The sequence below is a fragment of the Aplidium turbinatum genome, chromosome 18 (assembly GCF_918807975.1).
Source record: "Aplidium turbinatum chromosome 18, kaAplTurb1.1, whole genome shotgun sequence".
Classification (NCBI taxonomy): domain Eukaryota; kingdom Metazoa; phylum Chordata; class Ascidiacea; order Aplousobranchia; family Polyclinidae; genus Aplidium; species Aplidium turbinatum.
This window is the reverse complement of record NC_137489.1, coordinates 8,276,239-8,299,181: the sequence shown is the minus strand read 5'-3', so window position 1 is coordinate 8,299,181 and position 22,943 is coordinate 8,276,239. Positions and strand designations below refer to the sequence as shown.

General features: G+C 35.7%; 1 protein-coding gene across 1 annotated transcript in view; it reads left to right on the top strand.

Moving 5' to 3' along the window:
- The first annotated feature begins 1,092 nt into the window (after positions 1-1,092).
- The window catches only part of LOC145787845 (methyltransferase HEMK2-like), a 31,681-nt gene continuing 9,830 nt past the window's right edge, over positions 1,093-22,943 (top strand). The window contains exons 1-3 of the mRNA XM_082599679.1: positions 1,093-1,217; positions 17,675-17,761; positions 18,324-18,414. Coding sequence (XP_082455805.1) covers positions 1,093-1,217; positions 17,675-17,761; positions 18,324-18,414 — 303 coding nt within the window. The remainder of the gene's footprint in view (positions 1,218-17,674; positions 17,762-18,323; positions 18,415-22,943) is intronic.

Sequence of the window (22,943 nt, the reverse complement as noted above, 5' to 3'; positions counted from 1 at the left end):
AAAACAGTTGGAAATTTATGGGGTTTTTTAGAAAAAGGGCAAAGAAAAACAAATTTATAATGCTGCTAAAGGCATTTCTGTTAGTATAATACACTGAAGCAAACATATAAAAGCAAACAATTACCATATAAAGTTTTGCAAAAATGCTGCCTTTAATTTGTACATCCAATTATCCATAGCATTACAATAATGGACACAAAATGCATGACAACGGGTTCAGGCAAAATCAGTCTGTTACTATTTTGTTGCTCAGTTCACCAACTTATGGCATACATAACTTTTTTTGTACATTTATCTTGTGCAGAACTTCCAGCCAGCATGGTTTGTTGCTTGTGTAGATCTTGTACAACTCTGTACATATGGGCCTTTTTTTTCTTCAGACTTGGTTACTTTACCAGAGTGATAATTTGTTACCATTCCCAACGCTCGCTTATCTTCATCGTTTGTGACACGGAGGAGGCTGAGTTTCTGCTTGATAGAAGTAAAATTTTCATTTTGTTCCATTAGCCTTGGAGAAAAGTGCAAAAAGTCGGGAGAGACCTCCAAGAGGGAAAATAAAGTAAATGAACCTGGACCAAACAAATCTTTTAAACTTTGCGTCTGTGGTTGTATAATAGGCTTAAGTAACTCTTTGGATTGGGAGGTTGTTCGAGTTCATTGATGCTGACTCCATTGATACTTAACCATGATTTGCGAAGCAGATTTTTTTTTCAATTATGGAAACTTCTTGGCTAAACAAGCTAAAGACTACAAGTCTCTCTGCCAGGTACCAAATATGGTTGTCAAGCTTAGCCTGGAACAACTGTGCCAATGGTTTAAACAATTTAGGATACTTGCTCGTGTTACGATCCATCATCAACATTGCGTCTGTGGCTGTATAATAGGCTTAAGTAACTCTTGGATTGGAAGGTTGTTCGAAAAATGTCAAAAAATGTTTTTTCAAGTACCAATGCAAAAGATAGCCCCAACTGCAAATTTTGGCAGATGCACTAAGCTGAACCCAAAAATTCATTTTTTTGATCCACCCTACTGTGGCAGTTGTTGATTTCTATCTAAAATGCTGCTTATATAAAATTTTTATTTAGTTTCAGAATGGCATTTACTACTCCTGTATACAGTCATGTATATAAGTATAAAAGTGTGTATGAACCTGCAGAAGATACATTTCTCTTTTTGGATTCTTTGCAATTGGACCATACATTTCTCAAGTCTTTGAGGTAATTATTCAAAAATATTTAATTAAAGGAAGCTGGTGTACAAGGCTGCTATTTCTTGTCAAACGACCAAAAATTCTATTAGAAGCATTTGAAAATTGAAAAAACCACTTATATGGGGCAAAAACCAGGATTTTGATGACCCACTTAACACTTATGCATCAAGAGATGTTGTTTTTTACTATTGAAATTGTGTAGTGTTTTTAGTTTATACTGAAATAGAACTGCAATTTTTTGTCTTTTACCGCAATTATATACAATAAAAGTTATGGGGCTCTGAAAATGGCTGAAATTGCTATTCGGGTCATTTCATTATAATTCATCCATAAAATTGAAATTTTGGAACCATAGAATTTAGAATTGTCCCATTTTTTCTCAGTTTAAAATGCTTGAAAATCTGAGTTATTTGGCACAAATTTTGTCAAAATTGGTTGAGCGGTTTTTGTTTTATTGCTATTTTAATGTTTGACCACCAGGTGGCGATTTTTTTAGTGAGTCGCATAAAAATGCTCATATCTTGGGACCTAGTTGCCCAATCTTCATAAAATTGGTATCTATCCCCCATTTTCAGGGGTGGGCTTTCCAAAAATGAAAGTTAAAATGAGCTAGGAGTTTTACTTTTTGTGATATAAACATTTGCAGTGCTTTGATAGCATGGCCGATTTCACCATGCGGCCACACATTTTTTTCAAAATTTTTTTTATCATTATTATTAGCATAGATGTTATATTCCAAAAATATCTTTTAAATCACTTACAATTCACAACCTCATAATAAAAATTGTGCACAAAAATGCAGAATTTTTAAAATAGTCAAAAACATTGGATTTTGATTTTTTTCATCAGCCCATACTGGGCGGTCCGTCTTCCCCCTCCCCCCTTATTACGCCACAGTATGTCAAGCAAAGAATAGTTGTATAATACATTATTACACAAAGTGAAGGATAGGGTGATTCAAACGCCCGACCCTTTTAAATATAGCCACAAATTTTTTTACAATGGAGGTTATCTCTAAAATGAATATTGGTATCAAAATTATTGAGTAATAATAAATTTTCACATTTGCTCTTTTCGATTGAAGTAAGAGCTCCATGTTGCAAAAAAAACAATTAGGGTCATTGCATGTCAAAACACCGAAATTTCAAAAAAGTTCCCACCCGACCCTCCCAGATTTTGCTCAAACTTTATCAGAATGTTGGTAAACATAATTAAGCAACATATGCAAAATTTTAGCTCTTTATCACTTTTCCTTTAAAAGTTATGCCCCCTCAAACTTTTGCATCCCCCCCGAATCACTCATTTTCGTCTCATTTTATAGCATTTTTGAAGGATCATATCTTCGGATTAACTCTTTCGCGCCCAGCATCATTTTAAAATGATTTGCGGTTTAATGCGAAACGCCCAGCATCATTTTAAAATGATTTGAGGTTTAATGCTAAACGCCCAGCATCATTTTAAAATGATGCTGTTTGAAGCGTGATATAAAACTTTGTCTTTGTAGCAGAATATCTACAAATTTACAGGTCCCTTTTAAAATGCTTATTTTATTGATATTCTTGTGTTTTTCAAAAAAAAAAAATGCTCAAATTTGACAAAGTGTGGTTACTTTTAGCCAACAGTTAAAAGAAAAGTATGTACTAAAGGAACAAGGCATGTTTGATTTTTCCTTGATACTTCATATCATTAGGAAGTCCACTGAAGAAAAAAAATCTTTTTAGGTTCTACAGAAAAGGTGGGAGTATTTTTTTTGTAAGATCCTTCATTTTCACAAAATTTTTAACAAAAAAAAAAGTTAAAAAAGTACACATTTTGAAAATACTGCATCTTCAAATGTGTTGTATTAGGAAAGTAGGTTCTTACATTTATAGTCAGAACTTGAAATTATCTTTACAGTGAGATATTCCATGTCAAAATACGCAATCGGTGTCACGCGTGTCAACTCGTTAAAGTTAGAGAAAAAATAGCAAAAATGCCTGGGTTTTGCGGTCAAACCGTGCAAAATCGCTGGGCGCGAAAGAGTTAAAGTGCGCTACAGTGCTGAAACTGGGAATTATGGTAGACATTTTTCCACTGATTTCAGACATGTATTAGGTAAAAACGTAGTGTGTTGCAAATTTGAGTTATATTTCTTTGAAAATGGCCCTTTCTACACATGCGGACGTATTTTTTGCAAACTTTGGAGACCTGTATCTCCCGCAACAAGTATGACAATGCAACGAAACTACTGTTGGTTTTCACTCATATATGTAAGATTACTCTGATAAAGTTTGAGGCTTCTAACTGCAGTGACTTTGCAGTAATGAACTTGAACACACCAGACATTTTTCAAAAATGGTGAAATTGCGCCATCTTGTGTGGACCATTTTATAATGTGGGCAATATTTCAGAAATTTGAAAATTTCACAAGAGTGTGTCTTTGACCCAAGTTTCAGCATATACAAATTTTAAGAATGTGCGTTTTGCGAATGTGCGTTTTTCAATCTTCCAACTGGTAGGAAAAAAATAGTCAGATCTAAATAATCAAATTATTCGGCTTTGATCTACGCTGCTCAGCTTGTAGCATTGACCACTTTGATGTTGAAGTACGGGGCATCCACAATGCATAATATTCTTGAAACGGTATCCAGCATTCATTTCTTGCATGTTGGGACCATGCTAACATGTTGTTTTGGTCAAGATGCATAAATTTAATATATTCATCATTTTGCTCTTCACACCGCTCTGTAATAATTCCGACATGCCATTCTTGATCATATGTGCATGCTACATACTGTAAATGTTGGAATTTGATATTATTTTGAGTTGATCTTATGCCAGAAGAGCATGCTGCTGCGTTTTCAACTTCTCCAAGTAAAACTTTGGTACCAGCAGTGTCAGAAGAAAGTCTCTTCATTTCCATGACATACTCAGAAACAGAGATAAAACTGTGATGTGAACGAGTTCCAGGAATGATGTTACATAAATTTACAATAATGCTCTTCTAGGTCAAAGTCCCGGGAATTGCTTGTGATTTTACTTTCACTGACATATAAATATGTATTTTACGCCAGTAATATGCTGACCAACCCATGTAAACATTTGAAAGGGCGTCAAAATTTGGATTAATTCTATTGCCTGCAAGCTTGCTCTTTTTGCCACAAGCCGTTTGGTTGTACCAACCAAACTATCGCATGGTGACTTATTATTATTGTAACTGTCTCTGCCGCCAGTGTAGCCAAATCGTTTGGCAGCCGCTGGCTTCGATCAGTCTTTCAACAAGGTTGATAGGATCTCCATTCTGTTTTGTCCTTTGCGATGTTTTGCAATCGATGGAGATGTGATTTGCTGAGTAGGGATCCCAGGCCAGCTTTTCTGATGTCAGATCTCAGCAGTTGTAATAAGTTGGTACGGTGACGTCCGGTTTGGCCTTGGTACTTTTTGCTGCCAATTATCGCAAATTCAAGGGCTTTCTGCGGAGGTGAGTCCTGGTGAAGTCTCAGAATATGTCCAAACATGTTCCATCTCATGGTGGAGATCTTGCAAGATAATGGTTCACTGTTGCATATTTTGTAATGGTGACTTACCATGGCTGGTAGCAAAAAAATGCCACTCAGCTTCAAAATGATGATCATGTTTATGGTGACACATATTTAGCAGATTCTTGAAGTTGTTAAATTGACTTGCAACACCATCACTAAAATAAATCAGTTTCGACGTTAAACAAAGTTCTTCGATATTGTATTGAAGTGCTGTATGGATATTTGGATAAAAGCATGAACTGCATTGTTGTCATGCTTCATGCTGTTCAATATGATGCAAACATTTAAACCAGGGGTGGGCAAAGTTGCTCAAGGAAAGACCCGCTTGCGGATAAACCATAAACACTGGCGAGCCGCAAATCACTTTGACACCAAATAAAATAACAGCAATAAAAACAATGATTGTTTATTCATATTAGTTTTCTACTTGACTCGCAAATCTCTGAAAATTTGGACGATAAATTGTTAATGTTGTGCGACTTAATTCTTCCAAGCGTTTATTTGTCAAGGTTGCACGATGTTTTGATTTTACAAAGTTATAAATTCTTACAAAAATGAGTAAGAAAAGTCTGGTGCTACTTGTAAGCTTCAACTAATCGCTGCTTAGCGACTTTATGAAACTTCCAATTGTTGCTGACTGAACACAAAATGAGCCAGGGGAGGCATAATGTTGCGTTTGCAACATCACAACTCCATTGTTTAACAATAGCTACCAGTAAAAGAGAGACTCCTTTTTGATCTTTGTATTGTATTGGGTGCAAATTAGATTTTAAAGAAAGTGTAGGTAACAAATATTAATTTTTACCAACCGATTTTCGCGCCCTTATCAATGCGAGCCATGCCTACCATACCCTAGATATGCCATTGCTCAGTTGACAGCGCGAGATAACATATTTGTAATGTATAATCTTAATTTTTTGTAATATTACGATTCAATACTGTACAAGAGCTACAAAATTTATGTTGACGAGCCGCATGTGGCTCGCGAGCTGCAGTTTGCCCACTGTTGGTTTAAACAGTTAACTTCCTCCCCTTGTTGTACTTGTACATGCATGTTGTTCATTTTGATGAGAATTTGCTTCATAGCAGGTGCAAGTTGCTGAATTTTCAATATAAATTCCAAAAATGTAACGATAGTGGGGGTTTACAGCAAGCAGAGTGTCGTTGCTAGGGAAAATTTGCAAGCGAATTCTGCAAAATAGGTGGACTTTCATGACCTCAAAAAATAACTGTATAGTTGAGACACATTCTTAAAATTTGTATATGCTGAAGCTTGGGTCAAAGGCACACTCTTGTGAAATTTTCAAATTTCTGAAATATTGCCCACATTATAAAACGGTCCACACAAGATGGCGCAATTTCACCATTTTCGCAAAATGTCTGGTTTGTTCAAGTTCATTACTGCAAAGTCACTGCAGTTAGAAGCCTCAAACTTTATCAGAGTAATCTTACATATATGAGTGAAAACCAACAGCAGTTTCGTTGCATTGTCATACTTGTTGCGGGAGATACAGGTCTTCAAAGTTTGCAAAAAATACGTCCGCATGTGTAGAAAGGACCATTTTCAAAGAAATGTAACTCAAATTTGCAACACACTACGTTTTTACCTAATACATGTCTAAAATCAATGAAAAAATGTCTACCATAATTCCCAGTTTCAGCACTGTAGCTCACTTTAATCCGAAGATATGATCCTTCAAAAACGCTATAAAATGAGATGAAAACGAGTGATTTGGCGGGATGCAAAAGTTTGAGGAGGCATAACTTTTAAAGGAAAAGTGATGAAGAGCTAAAATTTTGCATATGTTGCTTAATTATGTTTACCAACATTCTGATAAAGTTTGAGCAAAATCTGGGAGGGTCGGGTGGGAGGCCCTTGGTGTTTTGACACGGAATGACCCATTATCTCGCCTAGTTTACAAGTTCATAAATACAATTTTGTTGAAGACAATAGTCTGGATTTGGCTTTATGTTGTCTAGAAAAATTATTTTAAATATAAACAATAAATTGCACATGTTTGACTTATTCATATTTTTGTAAAATGCGTTTGAAATTGCCCTTATTTTCACTTTTTTCATATTTTTAAGCAAAAAACGTTCAACGCCCCTTGTTTCTAGCCTCAGAAATAAAATCTTGGTGAAGGTAAAAGCCTGGATTTTGCTTTATGTTATCCAGAAAAATGTTATCAAATACAAACACTCAATTGAAAATGTTTAACCTGTGTAAAGTTTTGATAAAAACATTTGAAAATGACCTCATGCTCACTTTTGCTTAAATTCTATTATGTGATAAACAGGTTTTAATATCATTTTACTCAGAACCATAGGCGTCGATTTTTTCTTAGAAGAGAGGAATTCTGGGTGGGCGAGAGTTTTCAAACAGATTTCATTGAATGTGTACGTTTGCAAATTCGCAATGGTTTAGTCTTCGAAATGAGCATATTTTTACTTCGGCAAAAACGTTGCCGAGGCCAAACGGCAAAATTTGAAATTGCCTCGGCAATTACTGTGAATATTTATTAGGAGAAGATTGTACTAAAACATGTAAAACAAGAAGCGAAAAATATACTAGAGTAGTCTATTACGAACGAATTGTTTGATTTGTTGTGATGTAATAATACCAAAAGTAGTGATAAAGCGAGCAACGCGATACGCACGCTGTTACGGTAATTCACGTTAAAAAACTCACCGGGAGGGGAAAGTAAGTTAATTTTGGGTTGATTCAACATTCGAGTCAGCACAAATCGATTTAATTTTTCCGACGGGTTATATTGCATAACAACAATGCCCAATAAGAAATTTACGTTTGTTTTACATTAATTCGACATCTAGCGACGTTGAATTATCAGAAAATAACGTTAATTGCTCAACCAGGTACAGGTAACATATTAATAGCTCCCTGCGAGAAGATCGTCTCGATTTACGTTAAGCTTATAAGCCAACATAATTTCAACAAGGAGTAGATGCTTACAATAATTTGATTCATATAATTGTATTTAATTCAATATTTGATTAATTCAATATTTGATTAATTTGATTCAATAATTCAATGCAATGATATTTTTATAAAAGATTCTCCCAGCTGGGCACGTGTCTAAGCGCCGGCGAAGTAGGAAGTAACCCAAATAAAACATCCAGCAATAGTAAGATTGAATCAACATTCTAGTCTGGTGTAGTCTAAGAAAATTAGTTTTTTCTTGTAATCTTGTTGTCCTTACAAATTACAATCACCTCGGCAATTGCCGACGCTAATTTCGAAAAGTGTGGTTAGTCTTTCTCACAAAGACTGCGTTTAGCGTCGCTGCAGCAATTAAGCTTTAATAGGAGGATGTTTTCTTTCTTGCATCTTGCGATCTTATGAGCGCTGCAAAACTAAACAAACTTCTTTTATGTTTTCCTTTGCGACCTAAAAAGCGCGTGACTAGTGACCTGTTATCTTTAAAATGGCGACTTCGGATTTGCCGCATTTGTAAAAGCGATTGTTTTAGTACGTCTTTAGTTTGTATCGGTTATTTTATTGTCATGTTCATTATGATGTCATATTCACATTCCCTTACGCTGACCCGGGAACTGAAGTTTGATTGTGACGTAACGAAAGTGAGACCATTCGGAGAAAAGATTAAATTGCCGACGCAAATTTGGAGAAAAGATCAAACGTGGCTTTCTCTCACCAGGAATTGCCAGCTGTAGCAGTTGCCGTAGCAACAGCAATGCAGTGAGTACCGCCTTTTTTTCCACGCAGCGTTGTTACGGAATTGCTTTGTTCTGTCGGATACCTAGCGAGAGACATAGCGTAAAACATGAAGTTGCGCTGCAGTTGGTTGGATAGTCCAGCGTTTAAGAAAAACGGAAATAATTGTAACGAACACTTCATAAGTGTCATGAAAACAGGGTGGGCGAACCATATTTTGCCCACCCTCGTTTCACGGCAGGGTGGGCGTCGCCCACCCTGCCCACCCTATTTCGACGCCTATGCTCAGAACTATATAATGCAAAAGGAAAAAAGACTGACAACCTCAATTCCTTCAAAGAAAAGTTAAAAACAACTATGCCTTTTTGGCCATAGTTGTGTGCTTACCTTAATAAAGATCGACAAAGACAGAAAATTTTTGGAGAGCATGATGAACGACAGGTCAGCAACTTTCGGAGCAAGAGATGTAAAGCTGAAGAAAGTGATAGAGAAGAGGTGTCAGCGGAAGGAGGAAGAAGAAAAGCGAAATGATCAGGAAAGAAAGCGACATCGTCCAGTTGCAGAAGATGTTCATATTTCAGAATCACATCAGAATGACATTGATAATGGTGATATTGATGACACTCAGTCTATGACAGATTCCACTGAGTCACCGACAGATTATGACCAGGGAGATTTATCATCGCGATCACATAAAAGGTGCAAAAAGGTCGATGAAGAAATAATGATACCACATAACATCATGAAAGATCACAGAATTACTTCAATAACAGAGAGACTTCGAGGAGTCACAAATTCTGCTACAACATGCATCATCTCAACGTTCATCCAAGCATGTGGTGGTGACCCTGATAAAGTCGCTTTATCAAATTCATCCAATTACAGAGCAAACTCATCCAATAAGTCTGCTATATCAGACCGCATTATGCAAAATTGGGTGCCTTTCATTGTAGGAACTGCGCATTGGGTAAGATGATGGTAAGATGATGGAAGATCTTAAAAACAAGCATGTTTCTGTGGAGCGGCTTCCGGTATTGTTTTCGGGAAGTGACGGAGTCAAACTACTGGGTGCTCCAAAACTGAAAGCTAGTGGAGTTACAATTGGAAATGCCACTTATGACTTGTTGGAAACATGGCAATGTACTGATTATGCATCTATAATGTGTTTTGATACCACCTTTATAAATACTGGTCACCTATCGGGGGCATGTATTCAACTACAAGAGCGATTGGGAAAAGTGTAATATTGTGGTCAGCATGTCGCCACAACGTATTTGAGGTGATTCTGTCATCGGTTTTTCACGCAATGAAAATTGAAGTTTCAAGCTCTCCAGAACGGCAGAAGTTAACCTATTTACGAAATTTCGAGATTCTTGGCATTTCATTGAATCCAAATCCGTGCCAATATTCACCATGAATAATGATGACTATATCTGCATTCATGATGCAGCTAACAGATTAAAAGAAACAACAGTCATCGATCTTGAAACATTGATAAGAAGTATTTACTTCGTGACGATTACAATGAATTAATCCAATAGACCAAATTGTATCTGAGTGAAAGAGAAAACAGTGTTAACTTTACCTTTCGACAACCAGGTGCCATTCACAAGGCTAGGTGGATGGCAAAACTGATATATGCAATTAAGATGGTTCTATTAAAAGACCAGGTCCTCAAATTGAACAAAAAAATAATTACCAGTAAAAGAATAATCAAGTTACAACGATTTGTAAATTTTGGAGTGCTTGTCTATATGCAAAGTATTGGTTTAAGTGTCCAAGTGCCATCGATGCTCCAATAAACGATTTGAAATTATTCAAAGACATTCAGATGTACGATTCAGTTAAAGTTGAAAGGCAGCAACGCCCGCGATGAATGCATTGAAACGCCACTTATGGAGCTTAACAACAGAATTTGCACCAATCATTCTATTTAGTCAAGAAATAACAGTGGAAGAAAAGGTCACTGTAGCCAAGAAGTAGTCTCTGGTCAAGAATGACCAACAAAATGTAAGACCTCATGGTCTGGGATATGGGAAGCCCCTGTTCCCCTCAATAGATACCCTCACAAGCTCAGTATCGGATGTATCCTGTCTTATTGGTGAAGGTTCATGGATTTTCTTCCAAGCTCTGGGTGTACAAGACACTTCCTTTCTATCTGAGGATCCTGACAAATGGTTGGAACATAGATCATTCCAAGATTGTCAGAAACGAGCTAACAATATCATGGTTGTTGAAAAGGAGCGATCTTCCTGGCGTCAGCACTACCTGACTACACGTGTCTGCCGAGAAACAATATCATGGTTGTTAATGACGCCGCTGAACGAGGGGTGAAGTTGGTAACAGATTTTATTTCATCCTGTTGGGAAGAAGAAAATTTCCAAAATACTCTTCAAGAAGTTGAAGAAAATCGACAATTGGTAACAAATATCAGGAAGAACATGGACATTAAATGCATGAATAAAATGGTAACTTCATAAACCACCATTTATTGTGTCGTGCACTGTGCATTTAAAACCACTGTATGATTTGGCTGAACTATGTCTGTATATACTGTGTGTAGGTACTAGGTACCTAATCCTTTCCTCACCTCATGTTCAAAATGGCATAGTGTTGATAGTTGAAAATATTATGTTCCATTAAACATGATATTTATGGTTCAATTTTATTTTTTTAAATCACAAAAAAATGAAAAATTTATGGTTTTTATTCAAATTTTTTGAAAAATTTAGAGCACGTATATACATGGACATAATTGTTTCTAGTAAAGCAAATTTTTCCTGAGAAATAAAAGTGCAAAACAAGTCTTTGGTTGAAATAAAATTCATTTTATATTGCTTTAAATATTTTATATTTACTTTAAACATTGACAGTATTTTCACTGTTTTTCACAATTTTTGGAAACGATAAAACGAAAAGGGCAAGTGTGAAAAGTTAATCAATCTTGAAAATTGTGATGGCAAAATACATTTCAGGTCAAGCCTCCACTATAAAAAAATTTGTGGCAGTCCCAGGCAGTTTTTGAAATTTTAAGGGGCGTTTGAATCACCCTAGTGAAGGAGTCAAGACATATAGATGAAGGAGTTTAATACATCGAAAGGATGTAATGAGCTTGTCCGATGTGGGACATAATTATATCATTTTCTAAACATGTCTCGCTGCTACTGGTAGGACAGTGTGCGTAGTACAATTGCGTTACTTTAATTTGTCAGAAGTTACATTAAAGAACAGCGACAGTCTTAATGGTAAAGTGAGCTATATGCAACAATCTGAGCAAGTATGTACATTGTACAACACCCCACCGGTACATAACATTGCAAAATAAAGTCACACTATTCTGACGATATAACTACAAGTCTATACACTTCTGCTATCATTTCTGAATTGGAATATATATATAGGCTTTGTGTGCACTGATCATTGTAAAATTACATACATACATCATTGTAAGATAATTAGTGCCAAGAAGTGTATGAAACATTAAAGATAGTTTTAAGTGACTTTCTGCAATAAAATACAATTAAAAAGGATTCAATAAAGTAAACCTATAGTTTTGCATGCATAACTAGTGCATCCCATTTTGCATTTAACATTATGTGACACTGGACAAAATATGCTCACTGCAGAGCCATTACAACAATACAACATGTGAGGGGCAACAATCGGAATGAATAAAAAGACAAGAACAAGGGCCGCCATGCATGTAAATAAACCGACAACCACGGTTTCTACCATGTAGCTAAACATGTGAGAGGCAGCATAAATTACTATACAATTGAACACCGGTTGTCATGCATGCGAATAAACGGCAAACCACAGTTTCTAGCATGCATTGTACAGTAACTAAGCATTGTGAGAGGAAGCAAAAATATAAATACAACATAAATGAACAAAGGTTGTTGCACACTTGGACACATAGAACAGCATGCCATTATTGTAACATTAGTCAAGACCTAGACAGCAATTTCAGGCAATCAAACCCAACATAATAGAAGCCAATCAATGCTCATCTTGAATGCAAATAAAGCGACGATTCACAGTTTCCATGTTTGGAGCCGAAAATGTGTATATTCTACCAGTTGTAGTGGAAGGACTGTCCAAAATCATCAGGATTGAAGAAATTCAGGACCAGGCACAGTGCTTCCACGCTGGAATCTTACTGTATTTTTACTGTATTTCTTACTGGCACCAGTTCCTCAGCTTTTATATAGAAGAAAGTTACACTTGTTACAGCTTCAGAGCAGTATTGATAGGCAGCTGCAGCAGTCAAAATTTGGTTAGCAGTTGGTCTGTCTAGACTTTCGTTACCCAGCTTCCTTTTTACTACTCCATCAATCCCGTCACATGGAGATTTACTATGACTTGTGCAAAGAATGACCACTCTTGAACAAAGATTCCAGCGTGGAAGCACTGTGCCTGGTACTCGTAGATACCATTACTTCAGTTCAAGTTGTATTGGTTCTTTCAGTTTTAAGCGCGTATCAGATGATTCACAATTTGCTGGCACACATTGTTTCTTTGATGCAGCCCCAATGATAAACATCCAAGATGTAAGTGTCATGTCTTATGTAGCATGTGTTTATGACGGACAGTGGTGGGTTGGGCTTGTTGAAATTGTGGACAAAGAAAAGAATGATGTTCTGGTCAATTTTATGCATCCTTGTGGCCCCTCTCCATCTTTCAATTGGCCTGGCCATGAAGATAAGTGTTACATGCACATTTCTTCAATCATGATGATTTTGGACAGTCCTTGGTTGCTGTACAGTGTACATGCTAGAAACCGTGGTTTAAAGTTTATTCGCATGCATGACAACCGGTGTTCAATTGTCTAGTGATTTATGTTGCCTCTCACATGTTTAGCTACATGGTAGAAACCGTGGTTGTCGGTTTATTTACATGCATGGCGGCCCTTGTTCTTGCCTTTTTATTCATTCCGATTGTTGCCCCTCACATGTTGTATTGTTGTAATGGCTCTGCAGTGAGCATATTTTTTCCAGTGTCACATAATGTTAAATGCAAAATGGGATGCACTAGTTATGCATGCAAAACTATAGGTTTACTTTATTGAATCCTTTTTAATTGTATTTTATTGCAGAAAGTCACTTAAAACTATCTTTAATGTTTCGTACACTTCTTGGCATTAATAATCTTACAATGATGTATGTATGTAATTTTACAATGATCAGTGCAGACAAAGCCTATATATATATTCCATTTCAGAAATGATAGCAGAAGTGTATAGACTTGTAGTTATATCGTCAGAATAGTGTGACTTTATTTTGCAATGTACTTTCTTTCTCAGATTGTTATGTATTTCTTAGATTGTTGCATATAGCTCACTTTACCATTAAGACTGTCGCTGTTCTTTAATGTAACTTCTGACAAATTAAAGTAACACAATTGTACTATGCACACTGTCCTACCAGTAGCAGCGAGACATGTTTGGAAAATGATATAATTATGTCCCACATCGGACAAGCTCATTACATCCTTGTATTAAACTCCTTCATCTTTGTGTCTTGACTCCTTCACTTTGTGTAATAGTGTATTATACTACTGTACTATTCTTTGCTTGACATACAGTGGCGTAGTAAGGGGGGGAAGGGGAAGACGGACCACCCAGTATGGGCTGATGAATTGTAAGTGATTAAAGTGGAATTATTGGAATAGGAGTCAGTTATCTACGTCAATATTAGTATTGAGAAAAAGGCTTGACTACAGTTCTGCTCATAAAATAGTTGTAATACAAGTAGTGGTAATGAAATCTAAAGTCTTATCTCAAAATTCCAAAAAAAATAAAATCCAATGTTTTTGACTATTTTAAAAATTCTGCATTTTTGTGCACAATTTTTATTATGAGGTTGTGAATTGTGAGTGATTTAAAAGATATTTTTGGAATATAACATCTATGCTAATAATAATAATCAAAAAAATTTTGAAAAAAATGTGTGGCCGCATGGTGAAATCGGCCATGCTATCGAAGCACTACAAATGTTTATATCACAAAAAGTATAACTCCTAGCTCATTTTAACCTCATAGTTGGCTACTGGTACTGGGATATGTCAACCTGAATAATCACCAACTACTATTTATCGCAATAACTAGTACAGACGAAATCGGTTAATAGTATACTGCTTAAACGTATCAATCGTTTATTTGAATCAAAACCTGAAATCCCAAACCAAATCTAATCTGATGTTAAGTAAAAAGTATCGGTTAAGCGCATACCGCTTAAAAGAATAAGTCGGATAAAAGCATCAGGATTTGCTTCTAGTTTGCATACTTTATTCATTTAATCGTATAATTATACCCATTAGCGAAAAGAGAGTGTCTCTTTTTTGCTTCGCATTGTTGTCTGCAATGTTCAAAGGCGAAATGAAGCAAAGGTACGACAGACGCATGCGCTCAAAACAAAGACAAGTGTCTGTAATCCCAAGCCATAATCTTATGTACTAGACATCGCACTACAAAGAACCAATTTTCGCACAGCTGGGCTTCATTGAAACAGAAGAGCACACAAAAGGAATAATCACACTAAAGAAGTTTAAATGCTTTTGATGTCATCCATGAGCGACTGACCTTCCAAGGAATGGACATGGACAAATTATTTTGGCTTAAGAGGGAAGTGTTGGAAAGCATGGCCAAAAGTTTTTACCAGAAAACTTAAAAGAATTTTTTTAAATTGCTGAAAAAAAGTAGCCTACTGTTGTGAAATGCAGTGCATAATTTCATTTGTGCAGTTTCGTTCAGTTGAAGAACATTGCAAATTAATTATTTTACCAGACAGCGCAAAAAACTTGATAAAAAAAAACTTTGCGATTTCAAAACAATGAGTATGAGCCGTATTTTTCTACCATACCACTATTTTCGTAGGCCATGTTCCATACTCAAAACTACACAGCTGGTATGAGCTAAAAATAGCACGCTTGAATCAAAAACGTTAAGGTCAAAGTTTGCATTGTGACGTCACAGAGATCGGTGAGATTAAAAGAAGTCCGTTTGCCGCAGTTTGCAGAAAAATGCTTTGATCATACCTGTTCAGACAAGTCAGCAAAGCTGGTCTTTTTTACATTGTTTCAACGTCTGCAGATGATAAATCAATGTAAAAAGGACCAGTTTTGCTGGCTGGAACATACAGCATAGTGTCCTGTAACACAGAACTAGTAGACTCTTTAAAGTTTAACCAGAATTGTAAACAGTTGTAGGAAGCATCAGTTGCAATGTACGTTGCAGCCTAGTCAGCACAGACATCTTCCCAACAATTACGCCCATTCACAATAAACCTTTTTTTTTAGTAAATTGGTTAAACGAATCAATCGTATAATCGTATCAAAACGTCTGGCAAATAGGTGATTCGATTAACCGATTTCGTCTAGTGCTGAATCTGACAGGCAATTTATGTGAGATCATTCCACTTAGAGATCAATTAGGATGCAACAGCATGGATGGGTTTCTTATCAGATGGAGCGATTTGTAAACAGCAATGTTACGGTACCCTGCTTAACCATTTTCAAGTTGTGTGTCATTTTTGGCACCAAAATCGAATGCTGTAGCCTAAATATGGTAAATGAGAACGGCAAACCAGCAATGTTTATGTTTGCGGCTTAAACATAGGCATAGGCGCCGACTTTCATTTTTGCACGGGGTGGCGGATAGCACAATATGGCAACCTAAAAACTTTCAAACTGCATGTTTTTGTTTGATTTTTACTGAGCGTGTTTCGTAGATGCAATTGTTTTTTCACACCTGATTTGTAGCTCGATAATTTACGAAGCAACTTTAAAACAAAGCACAGGAGGTATGTCGTGAATTTGATTGTTACGTTGCTGCTCTGACACTTAACATTTGACAAAAGTAATTTTGCGAACAGCAGCTCTGTCAATCCAACTGTTAATCAACTGGTCAAGTTGTAACCGTGAAGCTTCAGCTTGATAAACATTTAAAATTAGGACGGGGTTCAATCGCTGTTGCGTCATGGTAGATCGCAAGTAGGTTAAAATTTAAAAAAAAATTTTTGAGGGAGGCAATGGAAAGACCGTATTTTATTGATTAATAAATCCCATTGTAAACCTAACAAATGTAACAATGACTTATGACAAGTAACAAATAAAGCGATCGCAACAACAAGGAAAAAACTCGTAGCCACGTGTTGCGTAATCTTCACGTAGCTTGCTTGATGTTACGCGAGTATCATGCTTGTGACAAAAACAATCATTTTTTTCGCAATACTGCGTTGGTTCACCTCTTGATTTACGTTGACTTGAAGCGAAAACCATTGATCAAAAAAAGATTTAAACGTCCGTTCAAATTACATTTATTTGCAGTAAGTAATGTAACCTAAACGGGGTGGCTGCCACCCCGCCACAGCGGTTACGGGGTGGCCTGGTAACCCCGTAAGTCGGCGCCAGTGAACATAGGTATTTTATCAGTTTTCGATTTAATTCTCAAGTAACATACAACTAGTAACTATCTCCATAAAGAGTACCGTACTTATCGTACATTTTTCTGGCCTAGTTTTGTTTGAATTCAGTGGTTTTGATCTTGCAACTTCAAGCCGGCACTTCTAGCTGTTTGAAAGATATCAAACGCTGGCATCATGAATTATTATAGCCTACTTTTTACATTGTGAATAAACACGCTTTTTCAATGTCTGCAGGCATTAAATCAGTGCAAAAAAGCATTGCTTTGCTGAATGGGTTCTGCATTCAGCAGTGTTAGAGACTTGCGTGTCACTTTTTTGCTCGCACTTTTTGTTATTTTTTTTGATCATTTAGGGAATTGCTGATGCCAACCAAAAGCGAGTGATGAGAAGTCATACAAATCAATCAAAATTGACAAATCTTGTCTCGTGTATAGATCAACCCCTGCTTTTTGAAGTAAAAACCACTGGCGAAAATTTTTACCTATATACTCGATTACATACGGGAGGTTAAATCTTGCATCAAATGCCCAGAAATTTATTTACTTTGCATATACTTTTCACTTAAATATTGCATAAAAGGCGAGCATGGCTAATGCAATTTATTTCTGTTCATTCCTTGATTAGTTTTGAAATATGTTTCTAAATTGTCAGCATCGGGTGCTTTTCCTGAGCTCTTCAGTCTTCAGCCAGTAGTTGGCTGGTAAATAGCTGCAGCTGATTGTTTTAATGGTACTGGTAGATGAAGACAAGACATTGTCATTAAAACAAGTGGTCCTGCAAAAGTTTATTTTCGCATTATTTAATTTTTTTTTTTTTTTTTGGTTTGCAGACCGGGCATAGTGATGGAAGTGGGTTGTGGTTCTGGTCTTGTAACTACATTTTTGTCCAAGATCTTACCTTCGTCAACCTGTTTCATGTATGTGTTGTGTACTGTATATATACAAAAAGCAATAAATGCATTTTCTGATACATTGTCTAATTTGTATTGTCTTACTAAAAATTGTTATAAACAGTTTATACATATAAATAAAAGTTGTATTATAACTGTTACAACTTAAAATAATAGAAACAGACATACAAAATGATATTATATATATATGTAATAAACCATTTGAATCATTTTATGGCGGCCTAACTTTTAGTACTGGTTGCTTTTACACTAACATAACTTAACAACAGCTGAGCTATAATGGCAAAAAACATCTCTCTGCTAAGTGCTTACAATTACATCAAACATATTATTATATATCTTATGTATTATGAACACTTGTTGGAAATGTTGCGGTATATATAATATGTGCTTAAAAACCTACTTAATTGACCGATAGATGGTTGTTATGTCGATTGTGTTTGTATTTATTGCAAAGGCAATAATTTTTCTATCAGTAGGCTAGCCTATTATTTCTATTAATTTAGGCTAAGTTTTTTCACTTTGCTTGGTTAATATAGATAAAACTGAGATGATGGTTTTTATGCAGATGCACTGATTTAAATCCAGATGCTGCATTGTGTTGTTTGGAAACCAGTGATGCTAACAATGTTCAAATTGAAACTGTAGTGACTGATCTGGTAGGTGCAATATGAAAGCAGTTATATTTAAAACAATTATTATCATGTATTGTATATCAGTTCAGAAGACTAAGCGAAGCCCTAAAAAAGGCCATAGGCATTTCTCTCTGGGTCTGCTACTATTCGGTGAGTTTCCAGTTCGGTGAGAGCCTTTTTCAGAGAGTTCCCTATTGGGTGATTTTTTGAAATTTTTTTTTGAAAATTATTGGGTACCGTAGCCAGGTCTGCTACTATTCGGCGAGTCCGATTCGGAGAGTTCCCTATTCAGAAACAGCCTTTTTCACAAAGTTTCCTATTCGGAAATTTTTTGAATTTTTTTTTGAAAATTATGTTGTACCGTAGCTTAATTATCATTGCCGTTTTTACATTGTTTTGACGTCGCTAAGCGTTGAAATCGTGCAGAAAAAAATAGAAATAAAATGTTTGAACAATTATATAAATGAAAATTCTTCATGTCAGTTCAGTTAAATTGTTTTTATTTGTGACCATCATATCAAAAACAATACACGTCAACATAGCAAAGGTTGAGAAAAAGGTAGAAGCGACAAAACGCGAACGTTAAAACGTGCTGTGACCGAAGTAAGTTATTGAGTTGAAAGAAATTTGGCACGCTAAACAGAGAGATGTGTCCGATCTCCAGATCTTTTCAACACTTACAGTGGGATGGTTTTGAGAAACATCGAACATATAAATAGAGTAAAGGTTGGGGGACAAAATGTAACAAACTTGAGATACCGTTTCTAGCACTAGTTGCTACGTTCATCTGATAAAATTGAAAGTAAAATTAACAACAAACAAGATGGTTTATTGCTTCACTGACGTTTTGCGCACCATGACAATGTGCATCCTCAGAGCGAATAACATACAAAATAAAATTTCACCAGGTTGTATACTGCAGTGCGATTGAAGGCAAGAAAAAATAAAACACGCAATATTTTTAAAATTGGCCAATGATGTGTGAGCGGTTACTTTCCATGTTAAATTACGTAAAAACTTCCAACAATAAACATAAAAATTCGAAGCGGTGACGACCAACAGAAAAAGTGCGATTGAAGGCAAGAGAAATAGAACACAATGTTTTAAAGATTGGCTAATGATGTGAGGTTACTTTCGACGTTAAATTACGTAAAAACTTCCCACAATAAACATAAATTCGAAGCACTGAAGACCACTAGAAATTCGAGACAAAATTAGATTTGCAATAACGTTTCCAACTGTGTTTAAGTAGGCTTGAAGCCTGCACGTCGAGACAATAATGATTTATAAGGTTTTGGTAAAAGGTTTCCGTCGTTCCGCTTGAGTACATTGCAATGTTTGGATGTGATGTTGATGAAGCAACTTTCTGGGGTGGTGCGTTGATAATAATTACTTTCCTTTTTCAAAAGTTTTGTTTTTTTAACCGTTTACCAAAACCTTATATCATAAATCATTATTGTCTCGATGTGCATGCTTCATTGCTTCAAGCCTACTTAAACACAGTTGGAAACGTTATTGCAATCTAATTTTGTCTCGAATTTCTAGTGGTCTTCAGTGCTTCGAATTTAGGTTTATTGTTGGAAGTTTTTACGTAATTTAACGTCGAAAGGAACTGCACATCATTAGCCAATCTTTAAAACATTGTGTTCTATTTCTCTTGCCTTCAATCGCACTTTTTCTGTTGGTCATCACCCCTTCGAATTTTTATGTTTATTGTTGGAAGTTTTTACGTAATTTAACATGGAAAGTAACCGCTCACACATCATTGGCCAATTTTTAAAATATTGCGTGTTTTATTTTTTCTTGCCTTCAATCGCACTGCAGTATATAACCTGGTGAAAATTTATTTTGTATGTTCGCTCTGAGGATGCGCATTGTCATGGTGCGCAAAACGTCAGTGAAGCAATAAACCATCTTGTTTGTTGTTAATTTTACTTTCAATTTCATCAGATGAACGTAGCAACTAGTGCTAGAAACGATAATTGTCCTGATGAACACCCAAACTTTTCAGTATTTAAACTTGAGATACGCTGATGAATGATGATACAGTCTTGATAGCAGAATCTGTAAACGATCTACAGGACTTATTAAATTGTGCTGTCAATAACAGTACTACACCAATGGGTTTAGAGTTAAACTCAAAAACAGAATGTATGACCGTATCAAAAAAGAAAACTTATCCAAACTGCAACCTTACACTCAATGGTGTTGCAGTGAAACAAGTTGATAAATGGAAATATCTTGGGTACACTATAACTTGCGATGGCAAAAGTGCTTCGCTTAGATTTTGAATCGCCGCATTGATGAGCTGCGCCGGTTGCTCCATTGTATCAATAGCCCGCCTTTTAACGCCGGTTTTTGTTTTCGCGACTTCCACCGACTTCGCACAAACATCATGATTGTGCTGATTCTTGCCAGTGTTCACTACCTGTGTAATTAGTAGGGCCAGTAAAAGTCATTAAAGTCATATTTTTTTTGTAATGCAGAAAGTTGTCAAACCGATAACAGTGAAACAACGACGTTTCTACGGGGTCTATTTAAGAAGTTATAAAGTCATAAAAAGTTATATTTTCTGTTTTAGATCATAAAATATGACTTAATTTTTACTATAAAATACAAAGATTGAGCCCGAGTAACTTTGTAAATGCAGTTCAAACAGCTCCTGTAGACATTGAAATTTGATAATTTGTCAATAAGGGATGCAATGCGAGTTCTCACGCTGAGTCTCACGAAGCATTGGAAGCAACATTTTTATTACTTTCTGTAGCCTAGTAATAGCGCTTGCTGTTTGATGTTAATTTGCATTGTGACATCATCTTGACACATTATTTTGCAACACACAATCCAGTCTCTGAACATTATAAACACTTGCAGTAGGCCACTACTTCGCTAATAAGCTGAACCATCGTAACTCCAAAAATACAGTTTTGAGAAAATTGAATTTTAAAGTTCACGCTGTGTTTGCTGTACATTGTTTGATCTTTCTAAAAGTTCTCTAACGGAAAAGCATAAAAACTAAACATTGTTTTTCATGGAGTTTTGTTGTTGAAAAAAAGATAATTCTTTTTTGCAAAAATTGAACGTTAGAAAAATGAATATAGACATACGATAGTTTAACAATAAAAAATTGTCGAAATGTAGTTACAATAATACAGCAAAATTGTTATGCGAAATAGAAAGAAATATAACTAATATTAAATGGATCCTCTATTGACTTTACGTTAATCAGGGTTTAAATTGTCGAAATTCTCTTTTAATTTTTTTCAAATATAACTAAGCCTTAATTAAACATCAACATGAAAAAAACAATTGAAAGAAAAATTAGCTAAAAGAAAAGGCAGTGTTAACGTGAAACGTGTAAAATTACTTTCAGAGCAGAGTATCGTAAAAGTCCCATTTTACTATTTTTTTGTGTAAAACTACCGTAACTCCAATTTACGATAGTTCATCGTTCTGTATCATCAAAACTAAAGCAGATGGACTTACGATGCTTTAACAAAATACACTGTAGTCTATAAAGATACCAAATCAATCAAAAACGCAATTTTGAAAAATTTGGACTTACAATAGTTCAGCTTATTAACGGCGACTAGGTCAACCAGTGCTGAGACCTCAAGAGCCAAGGGTACTTTTCGAGTACAGAGCTTTGACTTTTACTAAGTAGCTGGTTTGGTAGGTAGGCCTACATGCATTAGTGTGTGATTGTTCAAAATACATGTAAAAACTTACATACGAGTTATTAATTACAGAGATTAGCATAAATTTGATGCTTTAAAACAAAGTCATATATTATTATATATTTCAAAAAATAAAGTCATATTTTTCAATTTTTTAGATAAAAAAAATGGCCCTAGTAATAAGTAATAGCACAACGTCACTATCAAAGCAGTTGTAATTACTAGGGTAGGCCAGTCCGTGGTGCATTCCCAGGTCCAGCGTCAATGCAGGTAAACAATGGTTGCGATTATTACAATTCAAGTACTTGACATTTCTTGGCACATTTTCTCAAATGATCAAAATATAGTCATCATAACACACATTATTACCTGATTTGTTGCCGCACAAGTGTGGATGCGAGCCTTGCATTTCTCATCACATCGAGAACAACGCCAGTATTTCTTAAGCCTGTCTGCACTATGTTTATCTAGTTGAAACATGTAGCCATCATGTAGAAAAACCTCACCTTTGCGTTGCGTACTAATCGATTCCTCTGCCATGATCAAGTAACATCAACTGAGGGTCTAACGAAAGATCTAACCAAAGGAATTCCAGGTCATGTAATGCAGTGATTCTCAACCTTTTTTGGTCCATGGACCATATTTAAAAAAAAATTCGATGGACCACTTTGCTATGTTGACGCCTCATGAACGCCGCTAGTCGAAACTGTATTGCACAAATGCACATAGGTCAGAAAACTCAAGGGCGTGTTCAATCTTAGTCCTTAATAAAATAATACGTAATTAACTAATTAAACAAACCCTTTTAATTTGCACACTCAACGTTAACTACTTGAATACACATAATTTTAATTTCAAATTTTATTTTAACAAAAC